The 19,345-nt window shown below is 43.2% G+C and overlaps 1 protein-coding gene across 1 annotated transcript; it reads left to right on the forward strand.

Annotated features, from left to right (window-relative positions):
- Nucleotides 1-534: 534 nt before the first annotated feature.
- LOC309542629 (O-acyltransferase like protein-like) lies at nt 535-18,377 on the forward strand (the record flags this gene model as incomplete). Its single annotated transcript, XM_082241446.1, has 15 exons — nt 535-616; nt 1,391-1,530; nt 2,476-2,554; nt 4,360-4,498; nt 4,609-4,835; nt 5,572-5,742; nt 7,223-7,325; nt 8,513-8,614; nt 9,051-9,216; nt 9,326-9,405; nt 10,594-10,707; nt 11,230-11,359; nt 15,071-15,254; nt 15,777-15,919; nt 16,651-18,377. The coding sequence occupies 15 exons, from the start codon at nt 535-537 to the stop codon at nt 16,771-16,773; spliced, it is 1,983 nt and encodes a 660-aa protein (XP_082097572.1). The 3' UTR covers nt 16,774-18,377.
- Nucleotides 18,378-19,345: the final 968 nt, after the last annotated feature.

Below are 19,345 nucleotides of genomic sequence, written 5' to 3' on the forward strand. Positions count from 1 at the left end.
CACGCCCCTTAGGAACACTTTGGCCCAGGCAGGAATGCTTTCTGGGTTCCAAGGCAAATTCTTAAAAGGGAAACAGAGATAGCATCCGGCTCATCCGTCACTCTCCAGAAACCAACTCCCTCTCATACAAAAATGTAGCCTGGACCGATGGGCTAGGTGCATGCGGGGTTGGACTAACTCTGGCAAAATTCTCTCAAGACCGCACCAGCCAAATTTTATGATGTTTATTAATAATAAAAATGTAAGGAAGACAAGCAGAAGAGGCAGAATGTTGCTTCAATAAAATTTAAAAAAGGAACCTTTCAGTTTAAGTCTATCCAAATACACCTGCTTACAAACAGGTTTCTGGTCTACTCACGTGTAGCAGTCGTTGGATGGGATTTGTGGGACAGGGACCATTTGGCCGCAGTCCATTTTTAAGGGGTTTGGACCCAGGTGGGACTTGTCTGACAACAGACTATGTCCTGCCAGTCACCAATAATGTCATTTTAGGTAGACTGACACCTTTTGGAAGTTGGGGTTTGTGTGGCCATCATGGTCTTAATTACCACCAGAATTCTCAATCTCTTTGCCAGATGGAAGAATTTTACTGGCGTTACTTTTTCATTGCAGTTGGGTAAGAATAATCACCCAGGTGATGCATTTTCCTACACAACTATTAACTAGGATGGAATATCAGTGGTTGTCTCCATCTCTCTGCCTGTGTATTCTGGGAGAGGCATAACTTCTTCTCTAAGGCAGATGTAAGAAATCAGGGCTCTTTGCTACACCCCCAGGCTAATGCCAGCTTTGGGGAACCCATCCTTAACTACCATGTCCTAGGGTATCATAATGCAAGTATAAATAACCAAATTAGTAAAAAGTAGAACCGGGTGGCACTGTGGGTTAAACCACAGAGCCTGGGACTTGCCGATCAGAAGGTCGGTGGTTCGAATCCCCGTGACAGGGTGAGCTCCCGTTGCTCGGTCCCTGCTCCTGCCAACCTAGCAGTTCGAAAGCACGTCAAAGTGCAAGTAGATAAATGGGTACCGTTCCGGCGGGAAGGTAAATGGCATTTCCGTGCACTACTCTGGTTCGCCAGAAGCAGCTTAGTCATGCTGGCCACATGACCTGGAAGCTGTACGCCGGCTCCCTTAGCCAATAAAGCGAGATGAGCGCCGCAACCCCAGAGTCGTCTGCGACTGGACCTAATGGTCAGGGGTCCCTTTACCTTTACCTAGGACCATTCCAACCAAAGCATTCGGCAGAGTAGCAGTGGGTGCAGGCAGCTGAACCCTCTCATTCCCCCCAAAATGCCTCTGGCCCCCTTCCTTTCATTGCATCCTTCCTTTAGTCAGTTTATGGGTGGACCATGAGTAGTTTGCCCGGCATCCTTGCTTTGATTTTACAGTGTACGATTCTGTTGGGAAACCTGGCAGCAATGTCCTTGGTGGGAATGTGGACAGACTGGGATCTTACACTGAATGCATTTCTGCTGAGGCACCTTCCGGAAGATTCCGAGGGCAGTACTGCAAACTCCAAGTACAGCAGGTGTGTGACCTACTTTGGGTTGGCTGAATGACTATGTTGGAAGGGCAACTCCCAAAGGTTCTTCAGCAAAAAAAGGCAGAGACTCCATGTAAAGACAGAGGTAAAATTGGTGAAGACAGAGGTAATATTCTAAGGTGAGGATAAGTTACCTTGAGGAATTTCATCGGTGGAAAGTGTCCTGTCTCCTCCTCTCCGCACCCTGTACTCCTTAAAAACTGCTCTGGAAGGTTGGGGCACACGCTGACTAATGTGGAATGAAGTGGGGGGACTTCTAGGGGAGAGGGTATAATCCAAAATTAGGCCGGAATTCTAAAATAAATTAAGGAAGTTAACAGCAGTCATTATCTCTGCTGTTTGTTAGAGCTCTGCTAAATTAAAATCTTAAATACCTGGTCTCAAATGCCTACTCATACGTGAGCAAAGCACTGCCTTCTAGGCTACAGGTTTATTCTGAGGATAAAAAGCTCAGGATACAAATGGAATTCATACCTAACTGGCAAGTCCTGTAACTTTTAATAATTATACAGAAAGAAGGATTTTTAGCAGGCTTTCCTACTTTGACTTCAGCCCCTCAGACAGCTCATTTTGAGTGTCAGGGAAGAGCGGCGAATTGTTAGTTTTTTAATTGACTGGGGTTGCATTTTTACTGGCAGGGAGTGGGCAAGGGGCACCATTTCTTATTGCACCACAGGCAGCAAAATGTCTTGGGCTGTACTTTTAAACCCCAGAGCAGATCTGTAATTGTCCCCGGCTGCATGACAGCCCGGCCTCTGGTGAATCTTCTTCTCCCGCTGATGTGCAGAATCTCAAGTCTCAAGTTTTGCCAGAATGCCCTTGAAATCAGTGCATCTTGGGTATCTACTCTATTTGTCTACTTTTGCCAGTATCTCTATTTTCTCTTAAACCTATTGCCACAAGAGAACTGAAAAGCATTCTACTTCTTAGGACAGAATTGATTACTACAATGGATTATGTGCCCCCAGTTCCTGCCACGAAGAAGAAATTACGGCACTGGCCATGCTAGGTAAATTGACTGTGATTTTGTTGCTTGTTGCTGTAAACATATTGTAGGTGAAACTGAAGATCCAATGTGTGTGGATTTATGAAACGTGTCTTGAGTTCACACACCGTGTGTAAACCGTCACTCATGCTTTTTAACATGAGTTTTATTATTTGCAGATTAAACAAAGAAAACAAAGGGGGGAATTATTAAAGAAAATAAAGAAAAGGAAATAATATATGGAGAATACTAATAGTAACCATGAGCCACCATCCATTCACACCACAGACACATTAATGTCAGTACATGCATCTGGTAATTAAACATATAAGTTTGGAGAGAAACAAACCACGGGTCTGCATTCAGATGACATGGCAAGCCAAGAGTTATGGTTTGTTGCTCCTAGCGCAACCCAAAGCAGAATAGTGCAGACTTCGTGCACCAGCGTGATGTTCATAAACCATAGTCAAAACCTTGTTTGTGGTTTAACATGACATTACAAACAGGCTAGAGTGTGTACCTAGACGGATCTACTTTTGCTCTCCCTCAAAGCTCCCGTGCTTACTATCTAAAAATAAATAACACCCCATTTCCACAGATAACTGTCAGTTTACATTTCTTAGTACAGAATGTATTGATCGGATGTGTAGAGATCTTTCCTGTTCTGCTTAGTTCAAGAGGGTTCTGGAAGGTTTATTTCTATGTGAAGGAAACAAGCGGATGGTTTCTGGTGTTTGGGTTATACCTTCAGAGAAGCCGAGTACAGCTGGTTCTGTTATCTCTTCTGTCAGGGTCATGCTGACTATATTAATAGAAGGAGCCTGGGATTACTTTCTCTTTCTATCTCTTTCTTCTGGTGTAGTGTTCTGTATGCTTAGTGTTAAGGTTTAGTCTTATTATAACTTCTTGTAAGTTTAAGATAAGTCTAAGATAAGCTGCAACTGGATTTCTTACGAACAGTGCCAATCCTGAATTTATTGGATTTGTGACCATTATGCTCATTTCCCTTCAGTAGCAGCAGTGCTTTTTTCCTTAAAAAAATGTTTAAGGGTACTCTCATTTTCCTACTCATATTGAAATACTGCCCCAAAATGAGGCCAAACTTAGATTCACAAAATGTTTAGGGGTACGAGTACCCCTGCGTCCCCCCATTAAAAAGCAGTAAGGCTCTGCTGGATGAAATACAATTGCCTCTGGTCTATTTTTGGGGAATCCTGCAATGTGCTTAAGTCGTTACTCCTATTTTTCTTCCTTCTCATTTTTCATTGGCCTCTTTGTTCTTTACAAAGAACAGGAAAAACAACATTATAAGAACAGGAAAAACAACATTATAAGTACTTTTGAAAGGGAGAATGGATACTTTTATTTTTCTGATTGCGCTGTATGCTAGCCTTCCCCATCCTGTCACCCTCCAACGGCTGAAGAACTCCATATCCCATCGTCCCTGACCCTTGGCCATGCTGACTGGGGTCCAACAACATTTAGCAGACCTCGGGTTCTAAGACCTAGGTCACTGTTGGTCACCTGCAACTTGGCCCTTAAACTGACCTCTCATGGGCTTATACCAACTCCTTTTCTTCCATATTTCTGCAAGGAAGGTGAAACAACCAAGGGAATTCATGTGAGAGATTCATTTCCTAAGGCCACTAGAAGTTTATAATTTTTTGGAAAATGTGTATTAAAACCTTTGTGCCGAATAGAAACACTTTCTGGGACTTAAAAGAGCAAATGTTTTCATTTACTCCATTGAACAAGCTGGTAAAAATTGTGATCACAAAAGGCTCCATTGTCCTGACTGTGAAATTATTAACTTATTCTTCCTTTGACAGGTGTATTTAAATTCAAGACCATCTCTTTCCTATTGCCTTTTCCGTCTCTGTTCGCTATGAATTCAACGGCCTCGTTCCCGACTGTGGCCAGATGCGCTAAGAACCTTTTCCCTATTGATGTGTTTGTAGCGGTTTGTTTGTAAGTACTGACCGCGGACGTCTCAGCCCAGCCGTGAAACTGACCCTGAAGGCCGTGCCTCTCAGGAGCGAGAGTCACTCTGCAGTAATGAACTTCTATTTCCCTTCCAGGTTCATTAGCATTTCCTTCATCATCTTGCCAATCATCGGAACCATTTACACCGCAGATGTATGGGAGAAGGCTAAGCGCGATGAATTGCCATCGGGTGCTTTGCCTCCTGCAAATTACGGGAGCACATCTTTCGTTGCAAGAGATGCAAGCGAATCAAAAGCAGAGAGGAAACATAGTCATGAACCTGCATCAGCAGCGCTGGCCGCATTTGATGGTTCAAAGCAAAGTAGGCATTGCATTATTATTAATGGTGATGTTGGTAATTATTTTTATGGCACCTACTGTGAGCAGGAAGCATCACAGAGTGTGGGGCGTGGGAAGGGCAGGTCTCTGTCCCGAGGAGTTTACAATCTATTTTGAGATAGTAGGAAAGGCAACAGAGGGAATCAAGGACAAGGAGGTGGGAGAAAGCCAGCCCTGAAATCTTCAACTCCCGCAGGGTTCATTTGGGTTCAGGTTCAGGATAATTTTAGGAGGATTAAAAATTCCGTGTCAGGTTTCTATGTGGCAATCTATCCAAAACAAATTCTGAAAGGTATTGAGTTGTATTCCGTGTAACACCAAGGAACCATCTCCATCTCTCCTCCACTCACACCCCTCCCCCAAATCTGTTCTGAGTTTCTCCCCCCAACCCTCCGGAGCAGAGAAGGGGGAAGTCCTGTGGCCCTATCAATAATCCTTGCATAGGCTTCCCCTTTGCAGATAGATGTGACTCCAAGTGCAGCCTATGAAGCTGAAAGAAAAGCACTGTTGTTTGTTTTGGAAGCTGTTTGTCCATTAATTATCCCCCATCATCTGCCAGTCTTAAAATGCGATCCCATGCATGTCTACTCAGAAGTAAGCCCCATGGAGTTAAGTGCATACATGCTTTCAAAAAAGGACTATTTCTTCACTCTACATGACAGAACACGTATAATCTACATGGTATAATGAATTAATTTCTGCTGCTTTAATATTCTTAGGTGCCTTGGACTGTGTTCTGAAGTGTTTTTCCTTGCAAAACCATCTCCCAGCCATTTGGCTGATGAAACCCTGTAAAGAAGTCTCTTTGTCTCTAAATGGTATCAGAGCGCTGAGTCTCTTGTGGGTAATTTCTGGGCATACAAGTCAAATGACAGCGTGGCAGAATTTAGGCATGAGCTGAAGCTACAAAGGCAGATACATTCCTGTTTTAAAGGAAACACAGTGTTCTCTAAATGATCTCACTACTCATTTCAACTGCTGTTTTATTCCATATTTGACACTCGGGATTGCAGTTCATGGGCTGTGACTTGCTGCTAAATAGCCTTGGCTTTGGGGTTTTTTCTTTTTTTTGACAGGGCGATCAGTTATGTAGAGGCAATGAGATTTGTTCAATAGAGAGTTGTAAAGAACAACGAGAGTCCTCGCTTGATATATCTCATTCAGTGCATTTCACATCTTTCCTGGGTCCTTTAAGAATGATTATAGAGAGGCTGAGCTGCTGTTTGAACTGGAAAGGACCTTTTCAGTGACCAAACCAAAAGTTTGCGATTCTATGCTTCAGAGAGAAGAATCTGATGTTCTTTCCCCACACTGTGGAAGACCTGTTTGCTTCTGAACTTTGGTTGATAGGATTTCACAGCTTTCCTCTATTTCTCTCTCTCTGTTTCTCTCCCTCCTTGTGTGTGTGTGTAATTTCAGAGGCAGGAAACCTGTGGCTCTCCAGATATTGCTGACCTCCAACTCCCATAATCCCCATCCACTGAAGCTGTTAGCCAGGGCTGATGGGAATTAGAGTACAACAATATCTAGAAGCCCGTGAGTTCTCCTCACCTCTGACATATAGTGTGTTTCTTTGTCTTTCTTGGCTGCCTTGGACATTTTAGACATGTGAGATATAGATGCTGTAAATCAATAAAATTTGGAAGGGTTTCCTGAACATACATTCTGTAAAAGAAGGATTAAGGACACAGCAGTTAAGAACTTCGACAAGAACTTCATTGTCTATCTTGAACAAGAACAAATCAACAACAGGACATTGCTGACTCAGTGTCCCAGATATAACTAAATCTAGTTCCATCTAGTGACACCAGACACATGCCAATTTTCATTCCAGCACCTCAGCCTTCAAGGAGGATAATCACACTACAGTGTGTTTTGTTTCGTTTCTTCCTCGCCTTTGAATGGGCACAGGAGGTTGTGTGATTGTTTCCTGGGTTGCCCCAATTTCAATCCAATATTTCAATCTTCAAGTCAGGCACACACACTCATCCCTTTTAGCTGGAGAGGAGCAGCAGTTCTAACATTTCAAAACATCCTCTGTCTAACAAATAGTTCCTGTAAGTTTCCAAGAGACATGAAAACATCAGTAGGGCACTGTATTTGCAAACTCTAGCCTAACATAAAGTATGAATGCCATAGCCTGAACATTCAAAGACTCATTTTTTGAACTGCTAATATTTGTAAGCTGCTTTGGAAATGTATTAAGTGAGAGGAAGGGAACTTATTTTTTTAAAAAAACATAGACACAATTGGACCTGATTTGTTCCATGTTTCTCTTCGTTTGCAGAGATATGCTTAAGTTAAGTAGATTTCCAAATATCTCCTGACTGTTTATCTCTGTCTCTCTCTCTTCCTTATATGTTACCACAGATAATGAGTTGGAATGGGAAGCTAAAGTGCTTAAAAACCCTATTTATGTATTTTCTCTAAGTGGACCATTTTATTTAGGCGTTGACACATTTTTTCTCATCAGGTAAGTCAGATATTAGGGGATGCGGGTGGCGCTGTGGTCTAAACCACTGAGCCTAGGGCTTGCCGATCAGAAAGTCAGCGGTTCGAATCCCCACAACAGGGTGACCTCCCGTTGTTCGGTCCCTGCTCCTGCCAACCTAGCAGTTCAAAAGCACGTCAAAGTGCAAGTAGATAAATAGGTACTGCTCTGGCGGGAAGGTAAACGGCGTTTCTGTGCACTGCTCTGGTTCGCCAGAAGAGGCTTAGTCATGCTGGCCACATAACCCAGAAGCTGTCTGTGGACAAACGCTGGCTCTCTCGGCCTATAGAGCGAAATGAGCGCCGCAACCCCAGAGTCGCCCGCGACTGGACCTAATGGTCAGGGGTACCTTTACCTTTAAGTCAGAAGTTATTAGAGGTTTTTCTCCCTCTGTTATATTTTTAAATAAAAAATAACCATCTAACATCTCATGGCGGTGAACCTTGCAAAGTCTATAAAGGTGGAACATGAGACTTATTCCCTGGTAATTATTTGAAGATGCATTGGACAACAACAGGTGTTTTATTCATGCAGGATCTGTAGGACAATAGATCCTGCTGGTAGTCCATGGCTCACCTACTTGACCTCCCCTGCCCCTGGGGGAGCAGGCGCATGGCAGCAACAGAGGACAACAAGCCCAGGGCCGACTCCATGGAGGGAGGCCAGATCTGCTACCCATCTATCCAGAGCCTGCTGCCCTGAGGCAACTGCCTCACCTTGCCCCATAGGTTCACACCTTGCCCCTATGGGATCCCTTGCCATAGGGATCACATGGGACTGCTGGTGAGCTCAGACAGCCAGGATTGCGTGGGATCCCTGGTTGTTTGAACTGGCACCTTCAGCACCAACTACTGTGATCACACAAACTGCGCCCCCTCCTTGTCCATGTTTCATGCTGCCTGAGGACATATTTTTCAACAGGATTTTGAGTCAGTTGCTTATTACATTGTGATGTCTACTGTGTTTTCCCCCCTTCATTAGGGCTATTTCGTTTTGGGTATTACATCATTATAACGCTATGTGTTTCCCTGTATTATTGCATTTGAGTTTATTTTTAATTTTGGGGGGCTTGTTTTTGTTCATCACTTTGAATACCTCTGTTTGGAAAGGAAACTGAAGGACAGGCATTTTAGAACGGGCGATTAAACTGCCGTTCTTTTTCTCCTCAGTGGCTTTTTGAGCTGCCGGTCCTTTTTGAACATGTTGAATCTCTCTGAAAAACGGATCACCTTTCGCCTCACAGTAAAGTACCTGTGGCGCCGATTTTTCCGGTAACTGTTTGTGAGGGTTTGATTCATGTTTTTGCTATTTATTTTGCATTTCTGTTTTTGTTTTTGTGACTGTGTGGAACCCAGTTCAGCTACTGATTGATTGATTGTGTTACTGCAGTACATTGTTTATTGCTTTCATTTTCTGGATCAATTGTCTCTTTTTGCATTACTTTCTGTGGGAAAGCGCGCCTTGGTTTTGGAACGCTTTGGTTTTGGAATGGACTTCCGGAACGGGTTACGTTTGAAAACCAAGGTACCACTGTACTATTAATTACTCCAGTTTGCTATTGAGCTGGGCTTGCAAAGGAATACAGGGATGAAGTTTAAGGGAAGAGAGTCTGCTTTGCAAATGCAATCAGGTTTGAATTTGTTTAACAACGTGCTGAAAATTGTGTGCCTGCATGCAACCCGACCACTTCTGCTCTTGTGTTTGTAGGCTTCAGCCACTCCATATATATTCCTTGTGCCTTTTAATCGGTTTCTACTCTGTCGCTCCTTGGGGGACATTTTGGGAGCTCTCGAAACTTGAGGTTGATAACTGTAGAAGAACATGGTGGGCCAACCTACTGCTGATCAACAACTTTATCGCTGGGCAAGAGTCAGTAAGTCTGTACGATGGAATATTTATTGGGGCATTGTGTTATAATATATATTTTAAATAATATGTATTAAAAGTATACATTTGACTTCCCATTCCCACCCCGTTTTCAGTGTAACGGATGGACGTGGTACCTTGCAAATGATTTCCAGTTTTATTTCACAACACCCCTGCTGGTCTATATTTCCATGAGGTGAGTATTTCTTCGGCAATGAACATCCACCATGAGGTTTCCTCGTAATTTGTTTATTTGATTTATTTCATTTCTATTCCGCTTTGTATTTTGAAGGAAAAACCCTCAAAGTGGTATACAGCATATTAAAACATCAACAAAACAATCCAGAATCAAACATTTCTGAAGATAGTCAAATATAGAGTATACAGTCAAAGCAACATAATTAACAGAAAACTAAAATATTATCTTAAAGATTTCAAAATAAAACATTGCAAAGGAAGTCAACTACAGAATACGTATTTAACACAAACAAAGTTAACAAAAAAAACATTTCATAGAAAAAAACACCATTGCTAAGTGAAGTCAAATATAAATAGCACATTTAAAACAGGGTGTGGGGGAAGGAAGAATGGCCGTTTCCAGAAAAGCCTGCCTAGCCTTCTGCTGTTGCTGCCACCAGAGGGATCTAAGACCCCTCCACCCCACATGGGAGGCACGGATCAGAGTCCTGTTCATCTGAGCCTCTTGGGCTTGCCGATCAGAAGGTTAGTGGTTTGAATCCCCGCAACGGGGTGAGCTCCCATTGCTCTGTCCCAGCTCCTGCCAACCTAGCAGTTCGAAAGCACACCAGTGCAAGTAGATAAATAGGTACTGCTGTGGCGGGAAGGTAAACAGTGTTTCCATGCGCTCTGGTTTCTGTCACGGTGTTCTGTTGCACCAGAAGCAGTTTAGTCATGCTGTCCACATGACCCGGAAAGCTGTCTGTGGAGAAACGCCAGCTCCCTCAACCTGAAAGCAAGATGAGTGCCGCAACCCCATAGTTGCCTTTGACTGGACTTAACCATCCAGGGGTCCTTTACCTTATCTTTTAGCATCCGTATCTCTGTGAATTTGTTTTAGAACATGAGAAAACTGTACCAAATGGGACCCATTTGGTCTGTTGCTCTGTTTCTTCCAAACTGAATGCATGCCTGTTGGTAATTAGAGTGTCAATTATTATTCTTCCCCTTGGAAAACTACTATTACTTCAGTTATAACAGTGAAATACATGCCCTCTCAAGCAACCCTTTGAATATAAAGGTTAGAGATTTTTGATATTACGTGTTTTATCATTTAAATGAATAATGTGAAGTCCCCCCCCCCAAAAAAAGGCCCCATCTGTTGCTTATATTTCTATTTTTGCTTATATTTCTATTGTTTTGGCAGGAGCAAGCAGGGAATTATAATTCTGGGGACTTTGCTGTTCCTGACAACTTTTACAGTGACAGCCCTGCTGTCATCGTTCTACAGGCTTCCTGTTGCAAATCCTCGTGATATGAGGTAACGTTCTGGAAACTTCCCCCTTCAATAATAGGTCACAATATTATGCTGGGAGAGATCCAAAGCGCAGTCAGGAATCTAATCAATCAAGAGAAAGTAACCCTCTGCGTGTTATGGGGTATGTCGGAGGTTCTTGAATTTTTGGAAACAGAAGTTGGAATGGCACCCTGAGAAGAAAATTGCCCTTAATGGAGATGTCATCTGACTGACTCACTTCATCTGCCTAATGTGTTTTTCTCCCAACCGATTTTAAAAAAAGGCAGAACCTGTGAATTTTGAGAAGCAAATAAACAGGGGGTGTTATCACACTTCCTTTCAGAGCAGAACACTTGGGTTATGCCACATTTGTTAACAGCAGCAACATTCAGACTTAGTTCTCATATATTTTACCTCAGGAGAATCGTTCCATCTGAGTCATTTGGCAAATGTTTTTAGTTAGGAATAGTTATCAGTTAATGCTCTTTCTTTCCCTTCAAGCCTTCCGTATAATCTTTTTATAACCCGTTTCCAATATGCTTGCAGGAAAACGGCCACTGTGATGTATTTCACAGAGTATTACTCAAAACCTTACTGCCGATACGGTCCATTTCTAGTTGGCATTCTTCTTGGGTTGTACATGAACCAGCAGCAAACCCCAGTCCTAAGGAGCAAGGTAAATGGGGGGGCGTATTTAACAAACATTTGGGATCCTATCTGCACAACAAAATGTGTATTGACTTTAAACCATTTTAACTGCGGTGGCGTCCTCCAAAGAAATCTGGGACAGGTTTGGTGAGGTTTGTGTCGTATTCCAATATGACCAACAGCGCCATTCAGAATATCTGGAACTCTGGATCCCTCCTGAGAATGCATTTGTTGTTGTTTCATTTCTGATCCTTTCCCCAAGTTTAACACCCCCCACCCCTTTTTTAATTTATGTAATGGGTATGAGTTACTCGTGCGTAAACTGCCGCCTCTCTAGGCTTAATTGCCTTGGTTAAACCCTTCTGACTGCACAGCCCATCTCCGTATGGCTGTCTCAGTCGCTTGCAGAATCTGTCTGTGGGCGTTTCTTAAACCTTTTCCAGCATAGAAGCTGTCTGACTCCCAGTCGCCTCCTCCTCTCACTGCGCGGGAGTCTTCTGCGCAGGGAGGGCATGGGTAGTGGAGGGCCTGTGCTCTCCCCACTGATCTCCAGGGAAGAATCCTGGAGCTCTTCCTCCGCTTCCCCCATTTGCCCCCCTTTATCCCTGGTGTTGCGCTGATTTCCTTCCTCCTCTACCGAGCTGCTTCTCCCCCTGGTGCTGGGTCCTTCGCCCGCAGAATCTGGGAGCCTCCCCTTCTCCTCTCGCCCTGATGTCAGTTCCCTGACAATTTACAACAACCGGCTGGTCTGAACTGGCTAGCTCTTTTGTCAAAAGGTGGGACCATCCTCCTGAGCAATTTCTGATTGGCTGTCTCAATCATTTATGTTGGAGATGGAGCTTTTTTCACCATTGGCTCAAACTCCACTCCATCTGAGAAGGGAGACTGGCTTCAGTTGGTCTCAGATCCCCCCAAATATGTGGGGTATCACCCCAATCCCTCCTTTCCTTTGGAACCATGTGTATTGGGGGACCAAAGATGCTCTGCAAGAGACTGATACCCTCTCAAACTATCTTGTCCTGCAAGGAATTCTGTGCATGCTCTGAAATGCCATCCACTCAGAGTTGATGGTGGAGATGTGTGATTTTCTTTCTTTCTTTCTTTCTTTCTTTCTTTCTTTCTTTCTTTCTTTCTTTCTTTCTTTCTTTCTTTCCTCTGCTTTCTCATAACCCCCTTTTCCTTCTAAAGTTCATTGGTCTTAAAAGGATATTTCTCTGGAAGATCTTCCTTGTACGTTAGATTCACTGTTATTAAGGTATCCCTTGTGCTCTTGAGGGTAGTTCATAAGGCTCTGAAAGATTTTGTATCCTCTGGGCTTTGGAAGAGTCAGTCTAAACCTCCTCACTGGCAGATTTACAGGGCCAACAGCTGGGGGATAATGCCATCCACTGTAATGCAAGTGGATGATGTGCTGTGTGTGTCATGCTATCCACACTTTTCTTTTAGAAGGCAGAAAGGTACCACTAAGTCTTGATCCCCATAATGGGGGCTCCTTCCAGTAGGAGGAATAAAAAATAAAAACAAGCAGGAACTGCAACAAAAACGTTGCAGTGCAGAGGGCTCCTGTTCAGGGTTCCAGCAGCCAATCATGCTCTCTTCCAAGATACGCCATTCCTCCTCTCTCCAATGTTCTATCCTCTCCCAAGAGTTAGTTCATATTCTGTTCCCTGTCTTTGGTTCCCTGCCTTCACAGGCAGAAATACAAATTGAAGGGTTTTTTTCTTTTTTTAAAAAAGTATACTTCCACAAACCTTGGGGTCCCTCCAGACTGACTGGTATTTCCCTTCCTGTGCCTTGATGGATCCATGCTCAAGGAATTAATTTTGCTATTACAATATATGATGAAACCAAGAAGGGACAAGTCCATTTTGCACAAGCAACATCAGTCTACTGCTGTGAGCCTTTGATGAAGGGTTCCTGGGGCACTGCTTGTTGGCCTGACAAATAAGGGAGCCCCTTTGATTCCAAATACTCAAGCCACCTGGAAGTGCTGTGCAAAATATTACCACTGGGGCAAGTGTTGCCTTGAAGTGATCCCACTGCAACCTGGAGAGAGAGAGAGTGAAAGCAGCCTTGATCTGACAAGGAGAGAAGTTGGCACGTTTCATGGCACACAATAAATGGGGAAGGTTTTGGCAAAGGGAGCAGCAGCCTCGAGAGAAGAGCAAGATGCAGTTGCAGCATCTAAGGGAGACTTTGTAGTTAAAATGAACACCATAAAAACACGAGGGACCCACAGTCTTTAGAACAGCCATGTCATATTCCAGTTTTGAGTGGAGCTGCCTTGCTGGGTGAGAAGTGTTCGTCTCCTCTCCCTTTTGTGTCCTGCACGCCACTTCCCCAGACCTAAATTTGTAACCTGTGGTTATTATGCAGGGCCCAGGGAACGTTCTTGGTTTTCCTATTCACCCAGGTATTTGGTGGCTGAAATATTCTGTTCCTGACAACCTTGAAATTACTCCATTGTGAGGATTTGTGACTGTTTCAAGATGTTGTTGTTGTTAAAATTTTGTCTTTGCAATTTTATTGTTTGTTGTCTTAGGGAGGGAGGCTGGGATAATAGTAATTCTTATTATTTATTATTTATGAAGGAAGAAGCTAAATTTATTTTGATTTTGGGTAACGCATGCATATATCATAGTAAGCATCGTTTGAGAAGAGGAATTCCCTCCTATGAGAGAGAAGTGTCTTTCATCTGCAGTTTTTTAGAAGTTCTTTAATTAAAATAAGCACTTTTTACAAATCTCCTCTACATTGGTTGGTTTATTTTGCTCAATTAATCTAATTGGTTATGATGCATTAAAGACAGCGGGCCTAAAATATATGTATATTTTATTATTAAGTGTCTGAAAACTAAGCAACTGAACTGAGTAATCTAAACATGTCAATTTGCATTTCTTAGTGCAGAAAGTATTGATCTGATGTGTAGAGATCTTTATTATTCTAATTAATCCAAGAGGGTTCTGGAAGCTTCTCTGTGTGAAAGAAACAAGCAAAAGGTTCATGATGTTTGGGTTATTCCTTCCGAGAAGCTGAGTACAGCTGGCTTAAACTTAATACTGTTATCTCTTCTGTCAAGGTCATGCTGACTATAAAAGTTAGGGCCAGAAGGACCCTGGGATTCACTTTCTCTTTCTATCTCCTTTCCTTCTGGTGTGGTGTTCTGTATATAGTGTTTAGACTTATTGTAAGTTTAAGTTAAGTCTGCTGCAACTGGATTTCTTATGGACAGGGCCAATCCTGAATATATTGGACTTGTGACCATTATGCTCATTTGCCTTCAGAAGCAGTAAAGCTCTGCTGGATGAAATTGCCTCTGGTCTATTTTCTGGGAATCCTGCAACGTGTTTAAGTTTTTACTCTGCTAACTATGCATTGGCATCTACTCTGGATCAATATTGAGTAGAATTTCAATGACAAAACATCCATTCAGAGGAGCATGGAAAGAGACCACCAGCAAGGCATTGTAACAGCTGACAGAGGCAGCGCTGGATTTAGGGCAGTGCATGCAATTGCCCCACACAGGGCACTGAGCTGAGGGGGCATAAAATAATAATGATAATGATAATGATGATGATGATGTTACCAAAGTCTGTCCATGACAGAAGAGACAGGAAGAGAAGGCCTGAACATTCCATTGAAAGAGAAGCAAAGTCGCTTTCCCCAAAACGACCAGTCAGGTGGAATTATCCTAATGAACTAAGAGGCAATCAAATGTCTCATTCTCATGTTTCCGCAGGTGCAGGCTTCCATCGGATGGCTTTCTGCAATGTTTTCCATGTTTATGGTAGTTGCTTTGGCCTATACGTTGCAAGACCCCCTCGACTACTCACCTGCCACAGCCATTTACCAAGCTACTCACCGGACGGTGTGGGCTACCGCTGTGGGGTGGATAATTTTTGCGTGTGAGGAAGGCTATGGAGGTACTCTACAGAGAAGGAATGGGGAACCTCACGCCCGGGCAGTGGGGCGAATGTGACTCTCAGAGCCTCCCCATCTGGCCACAGGAGTGGGGATTTGAACCTTGGTCTCCCAGGTCCCGATCTAGTACTCTAACCACTACACCACAACTGGGTCTTTAATAGTTTATTATTTGCTGTGGTCTAAACCACAGAGCCTAGGGCTTGCTGATCAGAAGGTTGGCGGTTCGAATCCCTGCGACGGGGTGAGCTCCTGTTGCTCAGTCCCTGCTCCTGCCAATCTAGCATTTCGAAAGCACGTCAAAGTGCAAGTAGATAAACGGGTATGGCTCCGGCGTGAAAGTAAACGTCGTTTCTGTGCGCTACTCTAGTTCGCCAGAAGCGGCTTAGTCATGCTGGCCACATGACCCGGAAGCTGTCTGGGGACAAACACCGGTACCCTCGGCCTATAGAGTGAGATGAGCGCTGCAACCCCAGAGTCGTCCACGACTGGACCTAACGGTCAGGGGTACCTTTACCTTTTAGGTTTCATCAATTGGATGCTTTCATGGGGCTTCTGGTCGGTGGCTGCCAAAATCAGCTACGCCTGCTACTTGGTCCACCCAATGTTGATTTTGTTGTATAATGGACTTCAAGAAACGTCCATGCACTACTCGGACATGAATATGGTGAGTGATTAAGGATAGATGGATCTGTTAATTTTGGTTCTCTTCAGGATCTCGATTTTCCAAATTTTCAATTCAATTCCTTGCATTTCTGCAGCAATTTGAATTTTGTGTATGTGTGTGTGTGTGTTTAAACTCCTCTTGAAAATTTGTCAGCGTTTTCGTGCAAATTTCACATTTTGCTGCTGTAGAGGCTTCATTATCACATCTTTCTCTGGCTGTGCCTGAGAACAAAAGATTAAGAGGCAATTCCTTTTCAAAATGGAGATTAAAAATTGAATACCTTAATCACATGACCTAAGGCTCAGTTGTCATATTTCAAATCCGGAAACAAAACTGAAGGTTTGTGAACTATTTTTCTATGAAAGTCATCAAAATAACCACACTTCTGACATGGGTTGCCATACGCCTGGGTTTCCCCAGACATTTAATAAATTTTTGGAAATTCCACCCGGACCCAATTTCTGAAGTACGAATCATGGATATGTCTTGGGAATTCTGGACGTATGACAGCCCTATCTAAGGTTAAACACTCAGATGATAGCTAGCAGAGAACACCAGTTGATTAAGTATCAGCCTGTTAGAGCTCAGAGAGCTTCAGTATGCTTCAGTGGCATGTCCCAATGTTAAACCCTTTCAGCAATATGCATACAGCCAGTCTCCATTTCAGTGTGCAGTTGAACAATTATGCTGAACAGATCTGCCCTTATTTCCGTTTGCACTTATCTTTTTAGTTCTATCTGTTCCTTGGACACTGCCTGATGACATTCATGGTTGGACTGGCATTGACGGTGATGGTTGAGATGCCTCTGCAAGCGTTAAGGCGGGCTGTGCAACAACAAGTGGTTCAGCTGTGAAGGAGGAAGCAGGAAAGGTGTGAAGTCTTTAACCCCCCCCCACCATACCCTTTCCCTTTGAAGGAGAGGCTCGTCTGCTGTGCTGCAGAAGAACTGTATAGTGATGAAGATCTGAACTTTTGCACGATGAAGATCTGAACCAGGCTCTTCAGCAGTGATGTGGCTAGGGAATTTCAGAATCTGGAATAAATGGTCTTGCCAGGCCTCCCCTTTAATGACCAATTGTGAAGCACACAGCTAACACCCCTCTTCTCTTCATTGCCGCTGCTCCATGCTTTGCAACTACTTCTACATTCCTGCTATGTTACATTGAACAAATGGTTTACCAACCCTAGTTAAAAGAAAAGAAATACTCTGAGCCCATGCAGTTCCGCATTTTTAATTCACTGAAATCAGTTGTTCCTAAACATTTTCGGGCCTCCGCCCTCTTGGCTCCATAAACTCACCCCCAGTGCCCCCTGACCTATAAAATGCATTACAGTGGTACCTAACTTAAGTAGTTAAGTACTTAATTCGTTCCGGAGGCCCGTTCTTAACCTGAAACTGTTCTTAACCTGAAGCACCACTTTAGCTAATGGGGCCTCTTGCAGCTGCCACACCGCCGGAGCACGATTTCTGTTCTCATCCTGAAGCAAAGTTCTTAACCTGAGGTATTATTTCTGGGTTAGAGGAGTCCGTAACCTGAAGCATCTGTAACCTGAAGCGTATGTAACCCGAGGTACCACTGTATTTACAACAGCAGGTTGCATGACCCACTAAGGAATATAGTAACACAATAAACTTCAAAACAGTAACAATTGATTTTATCCAAAATCCAATTAAAACTATTTAGCTTACTTATTTCAACAAACGAACACTATTCAGTGATGCCAACTTTTCAGAGTCTGAAAGTCATTCACACCTCCAGTGACTTCCCCACCTGCTTGTGTCTTAGTGCCCTCCCCTGTATGGGAAATGCACCCGGGAGACAAAAACGTATCGAGGAGTTAGTGATCTGACACGGTTACCCTTCCTGCCTCTGTTCCTTCTCACTCCCTCGCTCTTGTTAAGTTCTTTGATGGTGTGAGAACAGTCTTTAATGTCCTGAGAATGTTGGGAGGAGGTGAAGTCACACACACAGCTGCCTTAATCAGTTGGGGAGGATAATGTTGGGTACCTTCTTTGATGTTGGACATTGTTTTGAGAAAGTGAGGCATTGGGAGGGGGTGGCTAATGGATGATCTGCACGTAGCCAGTCTTGGAGAGCCAGTGTGGTGTAGTGGTTAAGAGCAGTAGTCTCGTAATCTGGGGAACTGGGTTCACATCTCCGCTCCTCCACATGCAGCTGCTGGGTGACCTTGGGCCAGTCATACTTCTCTGAAGTCTCTCAGCCTCACTCACCTCACAGAGTGTTTGTTGTGGGGGAGGAAGGGAAAAGAGAATGTTGGCCGCTTTGAGACTCCTTCGGGTAGTGATAAAGCGGGATATCAAATCCAAACTCTTCTTCTTCTTCTTCTTCTTGGAAACCACACAGGCTATCTATAAAATTGGACGGTTTGGGCAGAGTTTCTTGAAAGCTCATGCACGGACTGATCGGCCGCAGGGCCGTGCAAACCGAGGCTACCTGGGGGAGTCACTTTGTTGTTTTTTTAAAAAATAAAATATTTATTAAAGGTTTTAAACAATATAACCAACTTCACATTCACAACCAAAGAGAAAAAAAACACCATCACAGTCAATACAAGAAGAACATACAAAACATACAAAAAAGAAACAGAGAAAAAGCATAAAAAGGACATGAAAAAGAAAGAAAAAGATTCAATTTCTTAAGTATTATTTCCATAACCCTCTTTCTTGACTCCCTCACATCTCCCTTTTCTGTGTTCTCGTTTACAAGATCTTATTCAGCAAAACTTCACCTTCTTTCAACTCTTATCTTATATTATACATTTCAACTATTATGTCTCCAATTTTTCCCCTTTATTATCAATTATTTGAAGCTTGACATAATATTGTTCAGATTTCACCTTTGTTCTTATAAACCAATTTTGCATACTCCTCTCAAATATGTCACTAATGCCATGTTATGGGAGTCACTTTGCCACTTCTTGAGGGCTTCCAAGTTGTAGATTGAAGTGCTTGCTTGGTATCCTATACATTGCCCCGCTGTTTTAGAATAAAATATTTAATCTTCTCACTCACTTGTGTATTTTGTATTGCTTCTGAATCTCATTTTAAAAGAACTACCTTGCCTTTGGCAAGACATCCCCCCAGGTAATCCTAACACCCCTCACTTGAGGATGTTTCCTCCCACTTTAGGAACCCCGCAATTTAAATCACAGCACCCTCCAGGCTACAGGAATAAAACAGGAGTTTGCTCCTCTTGACCTGATGCTAATTAATACAATGCCTTGGGAATAAATGGCATTTTGTATGTAGAATAGAACCTAGAATTGTAGAGTTGGAAGGGACCCTAAGGATCATCTCGGACAACCCCCTGAAATGCAGAATTATGTAGCTGTCTCCTGGGGATTGAACTCATGTAGAAAAGGTTAATATATATTTTTAGAGTAAAAATATCAAAATGGGCATC

The sequence above is a fragment of the Podarcis vaucheri genome, assembly GCF_965113315.1.
Source record: "Podarcis vaucheri genome assembly, chromosome: 11".
Lineage (NCBI taxonomy): Eukaryota > Metazoa > Chordata > Lepidosauria > Squamata > Lacertidae > Podarcis > Podarcis vaucheri.